Source organism: Saccostrea echinata, unplaced genomic scaffold, assembly GCF_033153115.1.
Source record: "Saccostrea echinata isolate AGI-Se365-2 ecotype Australia unplaced genomic scaffold, CSIRO_AGI_Sech_v1 ptg000028l, whole genome shotgun sequence".
In the NCBI taxonomy this organism is placed as follows: Eukaryota; Metazoa; Mollusca; class Bivalvia; order Ostreida; family Ostreidae; genus Saccostrea; species Saccostrea echinata.
In genome coordinates, this window is record NW_026889777.1 from 3,891,889 (window position 1) to 3,907,363 (window position 15,475).

The 15,475-nt window shown below is 31.3% G+C and overlaps 2 protein-coding genes across 4 annotated transcripts; one reads left to right on the forward strand and one right to left on the reverse strand.

Moving 5' to 3' along the window:
- Positions 1–272: 272 nt before the first annotated feature.
- On the forward strand, positions 273–1,292 carry LOC133193917 (acetylcholine receptor subunit delta-like). The gene has a single exon (XM_061329829.1). It carries the CDS (start codon positions 273–275, stop codon positions 1,290–1,292), a length of 1,020 nt encoding a protein of 339 aa, XP_061185813.1.
- A 2,247-nt stretch (positions 1,293–3,539) lies between these two features.
- Positions 3,540–9,327, reverse strand: LOC133193640 (uncharacterized). 3 transcript variants are annotated; one of them, XM_061329597.1, is made up of 7 exons: positions 8,783–9,327; positions 6,907–7,055; positions 6,489–6,638; positions 5,597–5,713; positions 4,905–5,108; positions 4,532–4,709; positions 3,540–3,885 (listed from the first exon to the last, which is right to left on the reverse strand). In XM_061329597.1, the coding sequence occupies exons 1-7, from the start codon at positions 8,938–8,940 to the stop codon at positions 3,876–3,878; spliced, it is 966 nt and encodes a 321-aa protein (XP_061185581.1). In that variant the 5' UTR covers positions 8,941–9,327; the 3' UTR covers positions 3,540–3,875. The 3 variants fall into 3 exon arrangements, with proteins under 3 accessions (XP_061185581.1, XP_061185578.1, XP_061185580.1); XM_061329594.1 differs by having other exon boundaries at positions 6,907–7,070; XM_061329596.1 differs by having other exon boundaries at positions 8,774–9,327.
- Positions 9,328–15,475: the final 6,148 nt, after the last annotated feature.

Consider the following 15,475-nt stretch of genomic DNA (forward strand, 5'->3'; position numbering starts at 1 on the left):
ATAGCCATAACACTAAAATGAGCAGTTCGAGAAGTCCTTTAATGTTTTTCTTATTGTGTTCTATATTGCTTCTCTGCGTGCCAGCTTCAATATCGTCAGATATTGACATTTTGAGGGAATTTTACAAATCTTTAAAGGAAGACCACATGTCATATATTCGACCCGTAAGGAACCAGAGCCTCCCCATAACCATATTCATTGATCTTCGACTTCATTCAGTTGTTTCTTATGACGACAGATCTGGTAAGCTTTCATCCTTAATTATCGTTAGCATGATGTGGACGGATGAATTGATAAAGGCAGATTTTTCAAAAGAGGTAACCTCTGATATACCCATCCCGATATCATTGATTTGGAGTCCACAGCTTTCAATTTACAATACAGTTACTGAGGAAACTGTCTTAAAGACCAGTGAAGACAAATATCAGACAGTGTTTTTGTCTCCTAACGGAACAATTCGTTTAAGCACTGTGGGTTTATCTGAAACCAAGTGTGATGCCAATATCCTGTATTATCCAATGGATGTGCAAAGATGTGAAATACATTTTATAAGTAATGAACTCATCGAAAATGTGGTTTTGAGGCCAAATTCAGAGGAAAATCTCGTGTCAAACGTCCCACAAGTTTTAATAAAAAACGAAGAATGGGAAATCACAGACGTAAAGTGTGATACAAACATATTGTATGGCGTTTCAAGAATGGTTCTTTCTTTTACCATGTCCAGGCACCCAATGTATCTCTTCATGAACTTTGCTTTCCCACTTGCGTATCTGTGCTTTTTGAATTTCTTTGTGTTTCTTCTTCCGGAATCTTCCGGAGAGCGAATTTCTTATGCAGTCACAATGCTTCTTGCTTTGATTTTGTATCTGAATATGATTGCTGATCGATTACCGAATACTATTCCAGTTAGTCTGCTCAACATCAATGTTGTTATTCAACTGAGCAGTAGCAGCTGTGTAGTATGGATGACGATACTGACTCTTTGGATGTACGAGAAGCAACAAAAAGATCTGCCAGTATCATGGGGTTGGCAGGCTTTTGTGCGTATAACTACTCCCAAAAGCTGCAGGAGATCACAGCGGAAAATACGTCCCCTAGAAGAAGAAGTCAAAGGGAGAGATGATAAAGTGATGGAGGACAACAGTTCTCAAGGAACACCTGAAAACGAGGAAACTATCACATGGATGGACGTAACAAATGCAGCAAATCGGTCTATATTTTGGATAGCTATCATGTTCTTGATCATTCAATGTTTTCTGTTTGTCTTTTTAATAATAGTTCGTCCGATTTAATTAATATGATGCTTTATTTTTAGAATATTTTATAATATACGTGTTGACATTCAAGCTATAAAATAATTAACTGAAGCTGAATGTTTTGGGTCATTGAACCGGTATACACACAAAAGTATCGTTTTCATCAGGTCCACTTTTTAAGTTATTGATTAAACAAACTCATGTTAGTTGTACCTAATAAGTTTGACATCCCTTCCGCTATGCTCTTTTAAGAGAAACCCAGTACTAGGTAGTTGTCATTTTTGATTACCTATCTTTGGTCTAACTAATAAATCTTTTTGCCAACTTCTGTATTCTTGATGAAACATTAGCTAAATTTTCGAGTGTTCTTGCATCGGTGGTGTGGTCATGTCTCCTATTTCAGATTTACTAGTTACCCGTATAAAATGTGCATAAAATTCAGTTCTGATTATCAAACGGTTATGTATGTATTTTCTTTTTCAGCATATGATTAATAAATATTTTACAACAGTATGTCACAGAATTATCTAAGAATTCTTTAGTATTTGTTGACTGTATACATTTATGCCCTAGTTTCCTCTGCTAATTCCAATATAGTTAAAAATTGTAAAAATCACATCATCGTAGAGTTACATATAGAATAATCAAAGGACGGGACATATAGAACTTGTTTGCAAATTAGTAACAATCTTAAATCTTTATACGAAATTGAAGCGTTTGTAGTTAGGAAACAGGTAAACTATGACACTCAGATTTAGGTTAAAGACTTAAAACTGAAAACGCTTTCATGATTTGTACAATCTTTTGTTCTGTACAAAATCGTGAAACATGTATATCAAGTGTGTTCGAGTGTTTGGTTTAGACTGTCATCGTTTCCGATCTCCAAGCATGCCTCCACAAAACAGAAAAATATAAGATATTTAAATTCGATTTATCTGCTCCTTGAAACCAATTTTAAAATCATGCTCGTAAATTCTATTTTGATATCAATGCAATAAATGAAATAATCGAAATTTTAATGTAAAATACCAAACTTAAATATTTGCATTTTAAATGTGTTTCCTTTTTCAGAACTTAAAAATCCTTTTCAAATCTTAAATCTTTTGCAAAAACAATATACTCTTTACTGAGGATATTTGATAAAAAAAAGAATATCAAATAAATCAATATCATGATTGGGGACCCTAGTTTTCTCAATTCTTTAATTTTTGCGTTAAGGTCACTTGACAGGTAAGGGGAAAACAATGCCTTAAAATACATGCTAAATCCTTATAGGTTCACACCATTAGGAACAGATATGAACTTGATATTACTTTCGGAAGAAGGTAATTTGTTAGTTGTTTGTCCTTGTGTTTTCTGTGTGACATAAATAGATTCTAGGCAATAATTATGATAGTTAATCGCTGTATATTATTTGATCCGCTTCTGTTGCATCCTCTTCGGCCATCATTGTATTCACCAACATTTAAATATCCTGACAAAAAATGGTGCGCAGTGCACGTCGGGAAATAAGTTTTCGAGCAAGAAAATGTCATGACACTAAAACATTTGTCAATTCCACTGTACCGGGAAAAACTGTATATTATATATGTGTCGATTAGGCAAATGTTCAATGTAAAAAAAAAATATGCTCTCGAGTCGCGATGTAAGGAGTTAATCCTTGCGACGCAGGTTCGAATCCACTGCGGGACGTGGAGGCCGGTCCTTCGGATGAGACCGAATAAACCGAGGTCCCGTGTTGCAGTAGGTGCTGGCACAAAAAAAAAGATCCCTCACTGCTCAATGGCCGTGAGTGCCGAGTATAGGTAAATATTTGCAGCCCTCCACCGGCAAGTGGTGGCATCTCCATATCAGTGAAAAATTCTAAGGAGGGGCGTTAAACAATAAACAAAACAAACAAAAAGTACATGGAAAGCAAGGAGGAAAAATATACAAGTGCTGTTTTTAATAATATATCTCTTTTTTTCACAAATTTTATTCAATTCTTTACAATAATCTTGAAATATAAAAATGATCATCAAAATATATACACCTTTGCGATTTACATAATGATAGCATGAGGTAGAGTTTAAACATACACGAATACTCTGAGGTTCTAACACAGAGGTTACTTAATGGATTGAACATGCTTTATGAATTTCTTTAGATTACCTCGACATTACGCTAATTAAAATATCATAATAATATATTTTATTATATATATATATATATATATATATATATATATATATATATATATATATATATATATATATATATATATATATATATATATAGGCATAAATTTAGCTGCCGGAAAAACGGATCATTAAGGACCCGATAAAAAATTTCTAACCATTAACATTTTGATTAAGTTGTATACGTTGGTGATAGCTCCTATTTTAGCATTATTGATATACATGTAAAAATTAATTTAAAATATTAAGCATTTTTATCAATATAAATAAGATAAGCTAGACACTTAATGTCCATTTTGTTTTGTAATTTGATAAAGGATTTTTTCTTTAAGTTGCTTTTCCTCTTCTCCTTTTATCAGGAATTGCAGCGATAGGCCTTTCATAAAGTCTCTTCTCCTAATAATATTTTTACTTGTGTAAAAGCAACCCAATTAATTCTCCTTTATTGCACACTGAAATAAAAAGAGAAAATCAATTAAGTATATATTTCCTAATTGAAGTCATATAAAAATGAAGAGAATGGTCTTAAGTGACAAATGGATTAATCCTACAATTAAAACTGCTGTGAAATCACTTATTTTCGTGGAGGTTTAATTTTCGTTGTTTTCGATGTATAAGGAGACCCTAGAATTTATGTTCAATTCAAAATGTATTTTTCACATATATTACTATTTAACAATTCTTCATCCCCGAAATCAAATCCCCACAAACCTATACTTTTTCCTTAAGTCATGAAAATTTGTAAATTTTATACAGTATAATTTTTTTTCTATTACACAAAGAAAGTTCTTATATATAGACTTAACTATATATATATATATCTCCACGAATCCATATGTCAGTTTTGACAATCTGTCGTTTATTGATCTTTATTTTGAAAATTAAAATAAATACAAGACGTTACACTTATTTCAACTTTTAAAAATCAAAATTTGTGAAAGAGAAATCCACCAGTCTGATGGAAAAAAAAATTCTCAAACACGAAAGCAAATTGACTTTCTTTATGACAAGCAAAAATATCATTCAGTGTTATCGGAGTTGCATAAAGTATTTTTATATTTTTAAAGTCTTTTTTGGTGAAACATTTTACGTATGTACCTAGCTATCTTTTGTGTCGACTCTGGTCTTCCTTGAAGTGTCTCTTCATACCTTTCCCTACCTGCCTCACGCTTTGCTCTTTGGTTAACAAATGGCGATTCTGTTTTATAAACTTGAAGAAAGGGTGAAGTGCCTCCGTATAATGGCGTCCTAAATATCGTATCTATGCAGTCAACATCTACAAAATTGTCAGTTAAGGATTCATCAATTATGCAAAACATTGTACATATCAAACGTTATAGTAGAGATTCATGGATTCGATGGGCATCATTATGTTTGTACAAGTTTTATCATTAGCTATTAATATTATCAAAATAAAGCGGAAAAATAACTACACATAATATATTGTACATAATTGTATGTATCATTTTACCTGCAGGACGTCTGCACTCTATACTTGAAAACACGTTGGTTGCGTTTATAGGGAGATTATACTGGTCAATCACCATCACCTCAAAGCCGTGGTTCCGTTTATTTGCTACTATCCAATCATTAGCAGCCTGCTGGACAGGAATGGCTACCCACGTATTTGGTGTCCAATTAACTATTGATGTCCAAAGTATCCTTTGACGGACAGCTTTAATATAAAATGATGTAAAATTGTTATGTTCCATAGAACCCATTTACTATCAACTTTTCGGCTTGTTCATAATATTCTTATGCTTTCACATCATTTCTTATTACAACATTTAAAGGGAAAAGAGGCTTTTTTTCACAAAAATTTAATTCTATGAAATGCTCCATCTGACACATGTCTTTAATGACAACAGTATTTGATGATTTTAAACACTTTATCCTAGCTTCAAAGAATGTACACATACTAAATAATAATTGGTTTGAACGGTAATAGTTTTCCTTATACATCTCTTTTAACTAAAAGCAATCATATAATTGACTTAGTATATATTTAAAGGTCTCTCTTTTTTTATATGATCTTATTGTTTTTACTGGTCACTAAAATATATTTTTATGCAACTGAGATATTTAAGAAAAAAATTGGTTGCCATCACTTTCACAGTTCATGCCCCTTTAATCAAATTTTAAAAATGATGGCTGCATACTTACTACTTCTTCGGTTAGTCCTTCCTCCTCTTGACCTATTTCTTCGTCTAAGAGGCTTCAAGTACTGTAGAACCTTGATTGATATTCTTTCTGTTCCATGGTCATCTTCACAGTTACACACTGAAAATATACAAATAACCATATTTATAGTTAACAGGGATATCCCGAACTGATGCATACAATGAACTAAATACACAATACTAGAAAATTACAAGTAATTAACTGGAGATATAATTAAGAAGCTATATGAAATATGGAAATAAGGAAAAGTAATCAAGCTAAAAAGTCCATTAAAACAATACAAATCGGGAGCAGAGCAAACATTGACCTCTAAAAGCATCGGAGGTGGGATCAGGTGGCATGGAGGAGTAAGCATCCCCTATTGACCGGTCACATCCGCCGTGTGCTCATTATCATGACTGAGCAAACGGGAAGATCCGTAGACAATTCAGTGTGTAAAAAATGGCCCGATAATAAGTATGAAAAACGTCAGTCAGCATTTTCTGATAGATTGTATTTGATAACAAGGTCATTGTATCGGCCGCAGAACTTGTGAAAAGTTTACTTCATACAAGACTGTTGATCCTTGTTTCATCAACTTGTTTGTCATTACTTTTTCAATTATAGCTTGCGTAGGTTTTGAAATTGTTCGTACCTTCACGTAAGGCATGCTCTAGCGTGTTGAATGAACTGGGAGACATAATCTTAATATGCAGGTGATAAGGGTATATTGCTACATAAATAAGGGAAGTTGGCGATATAAAAGTTGAAGTCATCACGTTTATCTAGGCCGTCCCTCATAATTTGTTAACATCGTGTTTTACTGTATTAAAAGATAACAAACAAAAGAGAGATTCTCAGTTGACTTGATGTAGATAAAAATAAATATACTTACAGGGTCTTTCTTTTAAATGTAACATTAAAGTTGCATTTACAATTTCTGCATTTGTCCAACTATCAGAGGGAAGCACATCAAACATTAGCCGAAGACTTCCAGAAGTCGAATCGTTCCACAGGGTTTCGTCTATTCTATTAGGTAAGTCACCTGAAACATTACCTGACAGATTATGCATCAGTACTAAATTTCTACTATAAAAACAAACCAATGGAGGTTTCAAATGATAGTAAATCAAAAGTCGGGGTATCAAAAACTAACTAAAAACATTAGGTTCTTTTTCAAAGTTTGAGAAAGAATTTAATAAGATAAAAGATTTATGAACATACAAAATTACAAAAATATCCTCAATTATTAATAGTTTAACCCTTTAACTATTAGCATTTATTTTTAGAATATTTTAAGTAATTATACTTACAGGATGCGGAAAAGCACTGTCGTTCGGTGATCCTAATGGAAGAAATATTAGCCAGAGTGCTGTTGATGATCGCTCTGTCTCGGGGGTTGATTTGAGGAATTGACGTCCAACCAAGGAACTCCAATACCTTGGCTCTGATTTCCTGTCTCCTGTAAGCACGTGATCTGTAACATGAAAACGAGGCCGTGTCTTCTTATGCTTTCTAGGGGTTATTGCACTTATTTTTTACTTACAATTACTTATTTTAGTTTTTAGGAAATTCCTTTTTTTTCTTTTTAATTCTAGTTTTAAATATTATAAGTATCTATGAGAATAGTATGAGCTTGTCTATATATTATGATGATTACAATTACAACACCAAGAACAAAAGAAGTGGTTATTATAGTGGGAAATTTAAAGAATGATATTCATGTATAAAAATAAATTTTGTGAAAGAGAAATACCCCAGGGAACATATTTAAGGAAAATATCAATTATGAGGTATGCAGAAAGTGCACTCAAAATTTAATATTTCATTCATATGCTACAGACAGTATTATTTTGTAAATATTTTTAGACATTTTGTTGGAGTACAGTTGTATTTCCATATATTTGCAAAGTCTGCCTAAAAATAGTACATATTGCACTTTTTTTTTTACATTATACATCATTATCTAGGTCAACATTCAGACAGGGAACCATATGTCATTTTAAAATTTGCAAAATGACAGGTCTATGTCAAAATTATCTGGATGTTTGTGGTGGGTATTACCATACCCATGTTGAGTTGTCAGGCAAATAGAGATATTTGTCCAACATTTAGATATCTCATTCCTTTCTCTGTGTTATTGTTTTCGTTATTGCGACTACCCGCACTTAAACTAAGTTTTGCTTGAATTTTTTTTTTATATAAAAAACTATAAGTTGAGGAAAAATCTTCGAATGTAGACAAGTGTAATCTTGCATGCATTCAGTATTACTGATCGTAATCTTAACCTTTTTACATTGTATAACGATTTCAAAGAGTAAAATATACACAGTATCATAATTCAAGAATAGTCGTCGTCATTGTTAAAAGATAGGCATGTGAATGATAGGTTAAGAGGAAAGTATAAAGAACCTTTTATTTGAGACCACAGCACACATTTCATGTTAAGTTAAGGTAATATGTATATACATAAACAGAAATCATGAAAATAGATAGAAAAGAAAGATAAACTTTCATACTGTATATCTTGAGAAAAATCTTTCATAACAAAATAAACAGAATTTATAGATAGATTTTATAGATAAATCGATTAAAAAATTAAGTAAACAATATTAAACTTTAAGAGATAGAATAGAATTTTAAAGCATGCATAATCAAGATATGATCGATATCTTTTGTAGATTAAGTAAAAAGAAAAGAATTTCAATTGAAAAATTGTATTTTAAAAACTTTGACATCTCATTATTTTTTTTATGATTTCTTAATCAATAGATAAAATCAAATAAAGTTAACGTTCAGTATTACATGTAACAAAAACATCTTTTTGTAAAATACATGTTATGAGTATTTGATTTGGAATCCAAAAGATATCGCTTTCTAATACTCATAAGTCATTAACAATAGACTTGAATTTTATTCAGAGATCAATAACGATTTTAGAGTATTTGGATTAATATACACAATTAATATTATATATGGAGCTCTATAACAATTGTTTGCCGACTTTTGCCAGCAAGACATTCAAAAATAAAAAATAAAAACTTTAAATAATTTGGTCATATCTTAGAATATTCAAAAATATATCTTTCAATTGTTATTGACTATGAGTACCTTTTCGTCATATCTTTTTTTTTTTTTTTTTTTTAAAAAGGAAAATAAATGGAAGAAAACGACACGCACATGAAGTACCTTTGATGCATTCTAGATATGTGTTCTCTGGTGAACATTGTAGGAGTTTCTGGGTCCGTTGGCTCCTCAGTTGTATTCCCAGACACGAACCGATGCAGGGTCACACAATAAAATATCACAACCACCAATAACTTACAAAGAGGAGGACACCGCATCATAAAGGAATGAAATGTTTACTCAGAAATAACGTAAGTCTCCTCTGATGTATAAAAGTAGAAATATATGTCAAAAAGATTTCTGAATATCGCTGGTTTCACTGCCAAGTCTTTTCTTTAACTCAAATGTCAATGAGTGGTGCAAAATTCAACAAATAACCGCTATGATTTTTCCTCACACTGTTTTCAATACAGTTGCTCAAGTATCAAATGAATAAGCGTTGTAATTACCGCCTCTATATCCCACCACACGTGCGAATTAAAGGTTAAAGGTCAGAAACTTATGAAAACGTCCCGCCCTATTCAGTGCTTCATTGGAATTAGTCAATAGAGTAGTGGTCTGTCTGGCGTGTGGTAGGGAAATAACAGTAATATATAGGATTTGACCTTGGCGGGTGATGATGAGGGCGGACGGTGCAGGTGAATTAGGAAATTGCTGTATATTGCATTGTGTACTCCTGAATTAGAGCAAAAAGTGGTGCAGTATGGAAATTGACGAGCTTTTCTTTTCTTCGGATTGCTGCTAAGAAAAATTGTTGCATCATTTTTGTTGCATCATCCTTTTGGTTTGAATACCTTCGAAATAGTTTTAATAGAATAAAAGGAGGAGAAATTTTCTTAGTTTTAATTTGTTTTTAAAAATAATATTTAATTTTGTCGTACTTCTTCATAAATATCAGATGTAAATTAAAGCATTGTAGAAAAACTGAAAAATCTTTCAAGATACATGTATAAAATACAAATAAATTTTTAAAAATTCAAATAAAAGGAAACCTTAATTTCTAAATATATTCAAACATTGTATGTTACTAACATGAGTGAATTAAATAGTTGCACTATCTACAATATTTATCTCCCAGGCTCTAACCCAAGACCCAACTAAGATCTGAAGAATGGCTAAAGTTTGACAAGATCTGTCATTCTTTTTCGTTTGTTTTTATATCATAACAGCAGTCTGTTTAATCTGTATAAAAGGTTTAATCTGGGGAACAGAGAATTTTAGTGCAAATACATATACGTCTTATATATATATATATATATTCTCTTCAGTGTTTTCTGCGTAAAAGTTATTGATGTTTGTAAACAATTCTCATCACTTAGTCATATTTTTTAAATTTCATTTCATTACTTTGAGATTTTGATTTTAACAGATCAAAAATGTTTGTCATAAGTTTTATGCTACAATTTATTAAAAATTATATAATTTTTTTTTTTTGATAGCACCGTTTAATTTTGTTTTTAATTAAAAGCCTGGAATCAAAAGTTCAGCAGACAGTGGACAACTGAAGTCGACAGTAATTAACAGTCCATTTCATTGTTAAAAGCAGCACACACAAACGTAATGTGTCTGACGCAGGAAGGTTAGTAAACCCTCACTATTTTCTCTTGAAATTGCGAGAAAGAAAGGAATAATCTCTACTTTTATTTTTTTATTTTAGGTTTGTTGTGTCTGAGACGTAAATAAGATCGAATGTTTTCATCTTTATCTAAGCTATTTAGACTTTTACACTCCCAGACAGCAGAGATTTGCACTTTATAGATTATTCAGAGAGGTTTTTGTGTTATTTGAGTACACTGCTCCTTGAGATTATATTCAAGCTCCCTTTTTCGTAGAAAATAGTATGAAGAGATAATATGATCTAAAAGTTACACAAGCAATATTATTTTGGTAGAATTCTCTTTATTTACTTTGTCGCATGTCTTTTATGTTTTCTTATGTCTTAAGCATAATAAATAAGAATGCATTGGAAATAGAAAACCATTTGATATTAATATTATCCTTAAGCAATTAACAAAAATATGATTTTGCTTTGGTAAAGTTGATTAAAACTTCTGTTTAACATTGATACAAAAATTGAAAATCAGAGAGAAGTAATTGTTATATTTTAATATATTCTGAATATATGTGGTGATCAACGTGTAGAAAATGTACTATTTATTAGTTTCAAAGTTTGTTTAGGTTGTTCCAAGTGGGAAAACATGAAATATCCCGAGACAAATGTATGAAGATCGTTCATTAATCTCTTTAAGATAGCGTAGATTTTGGCGCGTGCATTCTCTCGACAAGGGTGGCTTAGATGCTGATCGCTGGCAAATTTTCAGAAATTTCATTAAGTCTATACGATGTTTGTAAGAAATAGTAGATCTCGTGTTTTGATGCTCTGATCAATCTGATTGACCGTTAGTCATTGAAAAGGTTAAGAAGTCATGAAGTTCGACAGAAAGCAGTGCTCGAACGGTCGAAATTAGTATGCAAACACAACTAGCTTATGAACCTACCAAATTATATTTTTATTGCTTAAAGTTGTGTAAAAAAAAAAATAGCACTTAATGAACATTTTCTTACAAATGTACTCTTGGACGAATATCAATACATCTTAAGTAAAAACCAATTTTTCAACAAAAAAAAAAAAAAAATACCAAGAGTAAGTACAGGATCACTTTAAGAGGTATTTATATACATTTGTACGCTGAACACATATTCACTGATTTTAACACCAACAATTATGTGCCAAAGAAAAAATAAACAGTTAAAAAGTCGAATTTACCTCGTAATATCTAAAATAAATTTCATATAAAATCCGAGGTACATTGAATAAATTATCTATTTCCCACTGTGTATCTTAAAGAAACATTTTGGCATTATGCAATTCTATTACATGTCATGTAATGGAAGCCTTTTGGATTCAAAACAAATTGCCATGGGGGTTTGAATGTTACGAAAGGAGATTCAGTATTATCTGGTATGGTTTACGGTATGTGATGGGAAAGAAATGACAATGAAGGATCAAAACATTCCATAAGCATCTGCAGAACACCAGTTACTAAAAAAAGTCCAGTAACTATATAATTTAAAAACAAATTTCATGAGACACGAAACCTTGGGGTTTTTTCATCAAGTTTCACCTATACTGGTCGGAAGGGTGACACCTGCTGCAATCTAAGGTCTCTCTACAATGAAAATTCATAAAAACTTTGCTCATCAACATTATCCTGTAGAACATAATATGTCTATACATATGTCGACATTAAAATAAATTTTTCCAAACCTTTTTTTCCTTTTTAATAGCATAAACAAATATTTCAATAGTCTTCAAAGTTCTCAGATGTATATATGACCATATCACCTAAATGAAGTAATAAACTATGAAATTTTTAAGTTTCGTTGTGGGTTAGTTTTTGTTGATTTCCTCGTAAGAGATCTATAAGAATATTAAATTTTAAACTACAGTATCTTGATTCTTCTCCAACGCAACAAATTCAAATCCTCATGAATCAATTTTATTATACACCACAAAAATTTAACCCCATGGAAATATGTGATTTTACAGTATTAATTGTATGAAGTAATGATATACGAATATGGGATTTTACAGTATTAATTGTATAAAGTAATAATATACCAATATGGGATTTTACAGTATTAATTGTATAAAGTAATAATATATAAATATGTTATTTTACAGTATTAATTGTATGAAGTAATAATAATAATTACACTCTGATATGAATGAATTTTTAACATTAAATGTTTTCGAGCACCAATAATCATTTTGGTTTAAATGTTCCTTGCCATTTCTATGTTTACAATATTTAAAATTATATATAGATTATATCGTTCATTGTGATTGGTCAACAGGGGATGTTTACTCTACTTAGGCACCTGATCCCGCCTCCGGAATTTCCGGGGCCCCGTGTTTTATGCCCTGTTCACAGATTTGTATTGTTTGTTGATTTTTTTTAGATCGATCCCTGTTCGTCATCTTCACGGTTTTCTTTACAGTGTACTAAGTAAACTTACGTCTTTTGCAACGAGTAATGCAAAAGAAAAATCATTAATATAAAGAAAGAAAAATTAGTAATTTCAACACACAAGAATAATCATAATAATTTCATCGCAGCCTTCAAAGTAGACTTAACCAGAAGCATCTCTATATTAAGCATGAATGAGTTTTTCATTTTTGTTTCTTAAACAGAAAAATTACGCAAAAAATATGTTTAAAATTCTGAGTCTTATACTATGATATATTTGGTTCAATTATGCATATAAAGAATGATTATCAAGAGCAATAATCAGGTCAACCGAATAATGTGAAATCATATCATCATCATCATGATTTTATTCATAAATTTTTATTTTTTATCCAAACATTGGGGAAAGATCCTCTTTCTTGAACTATTTTGGCAACTGTTTCTGTTTTAAAATTTATGGAAGGGTCTTTACATTGTGAGCTGCAAAAATAATCTTTGCATAAAATTTTTGCTGAGGATTATAAGAATTTTAATAAAATGATTTGGCGGCAGATGCATATAAATATATTCTTAGAAGATCGCATAAGTTTAACTTACTTCGTCTACCCTAGTAAGTAAATAGAAAAAAATGAATATTTTTAGTTATAATGAGGAAAATACTTTCGTCGACGCAGGCAATTTACAGAATCCTCTGTAATAATTTTTTATTGTTAGTAGTAAATAAAAACTTCTAAAACTGTAATTTTTTCGGATAGAAAATTTTTTTGTGTTTCTAAAATAAAATAATTTGAGCCTTCCAAGATCAAGGCCAACTTTAAAATGATGTTTTTGCCCTCTCCCGACTCAGGATGAAACAATAGGGAAGGAAGGTATGTGTGAAAGTTTTTTTTCCAAAAAAGTCAACATCAGAACGAAATTTTCAAAATCGTATTTCCGGAATGCATGAAAACATTATTGTTTCTGGGGTTTAAAAGAAGATTTCAGTCGAACCATATTTAGCCAGTCGGTCGACAAACAATTTTTTTTAAAGTTGGCCTCAGGGGGAATTATTTAATTACACTCTTCTTTTTTATGAGTGAGTTTTTATGTTTTTGAAATTACGACCATGCAAAGAAAGGCGTGCTAGACCTAGACAATTTCGATCACCACTTTTTTCGGAGATGAGGGATCTTTAAAATTATTATTGGAAGCCTTGTTGTGGATATGTGATTATGTATTCAACTGGTCACGGTAGCATAGTGGAAGGACGTTCTCTTCGATTCTCGTTCGCGTCAAATCTAAGACGGAAACATAGGTAGTGATTGTTCCTTCGTGAAGCGACCGGCACTAGAAGGATGACGCCTTAAAAACCGAGGTCCCGTGTCACGGTAGACGTTGACACGATAAAGAACCCTCACTGCCCAATGACCCTTAGTTCCGAGTATAGGTCTAAATTTGAAGTCCTTCACCGGCATATAGGTACGTCTCTATATGAGTAAAGAATTTTCGAATGGAACAACATACATTCAATTAATCAATCAATCTTTGATGTATATTTTAATCGTCAGAATTGTTGTAATATGAAAAATAATATGTCTGTCTGTCTAAGAATTTATATTTGGGTATCCTTTATCCATATTTATTGTTTCAAGACATTTTTGCATTAGAAGTTACTTGACTGAAAGCGTTCAAGGGATCTATGTTTTTTTTAAATTTTGTTTTGTTTCTAACAATATTTTAAGTGATAATTTGGAATAGAATATTATAATGCAAAAAAAAAATTACTACACTGTGGTTAGGGGTTGCAACACAATGTGAAATGAAACAATTGTAGTAACTATATATTATATAATCCACTCATGATAGAACGTAGCATTATTCAATGCGTTTGCATCTGTTAATGATACATGTCTTTATTTTTATCATTAGTGAACGAAAATTTGTCTCATTTGTGGATGATTCAATGAGTCTTAAGTCATTATAATTGCTACATACTCTTATTGTAATGTTACTTTCATTTGTATTACCTAGGGGGAAAACTTTTTAAAAACTTCACTTGTGGGGTATTAATTCCAATCATTTAATTAGGCTAATTAATCATTGATTTGTCCATGACGTCTTGTTATCTAAAATGCAGAGAAAGGACTCCAAATTATAATTATTTATATCGCTACCTTTGTGTAGAAGGGCACTTAAGGTCATTAACTCATGGTCATCGTCCGTCACCCACTAGTAATGTGTCAACATTTGATACATATCAGTACTGATAAAGAATCGGTACGGAAGAAAATGCCACTATGAAAATATATGTGGGTGGGAGGCTTATATTCACTGACGATAGAAATGGCAACTCATGGAAAAGATTTTCTTTTCTCTTCGATAGATATATGTTTTCCCCTTACAATCTGCATAAGTATCAAGAGATCTGTTTTTCTTTTAAAATGAAGCCTTTATGATGCAACATTGATAAATACTGAATGTATGATAAAGGAGGACTAAAAGGAAATTACTTTAATTTAGTATAGTAATGAGTTGTAATTCAGTATTGTAACGATTACGTTACATTCTCTTTCCAAAGAAATTGTAACGTAATCGTTACAATCTCTTTGGGGAAAAAACTAGACTTTATTTGGAAAAGGTTATCCACTTAATTTATGCATTAAAAACAGTATATACACGCTTGCATATTGTAGTATGAACATGATAAATTGATTGGTTGAAAGTTTATTTGCTTATTATTTTTTATAGATTTTTTTATGCCTAAACAATAAAATGTTGAATGAAAGAAATAAAGAAAAAAACTAGT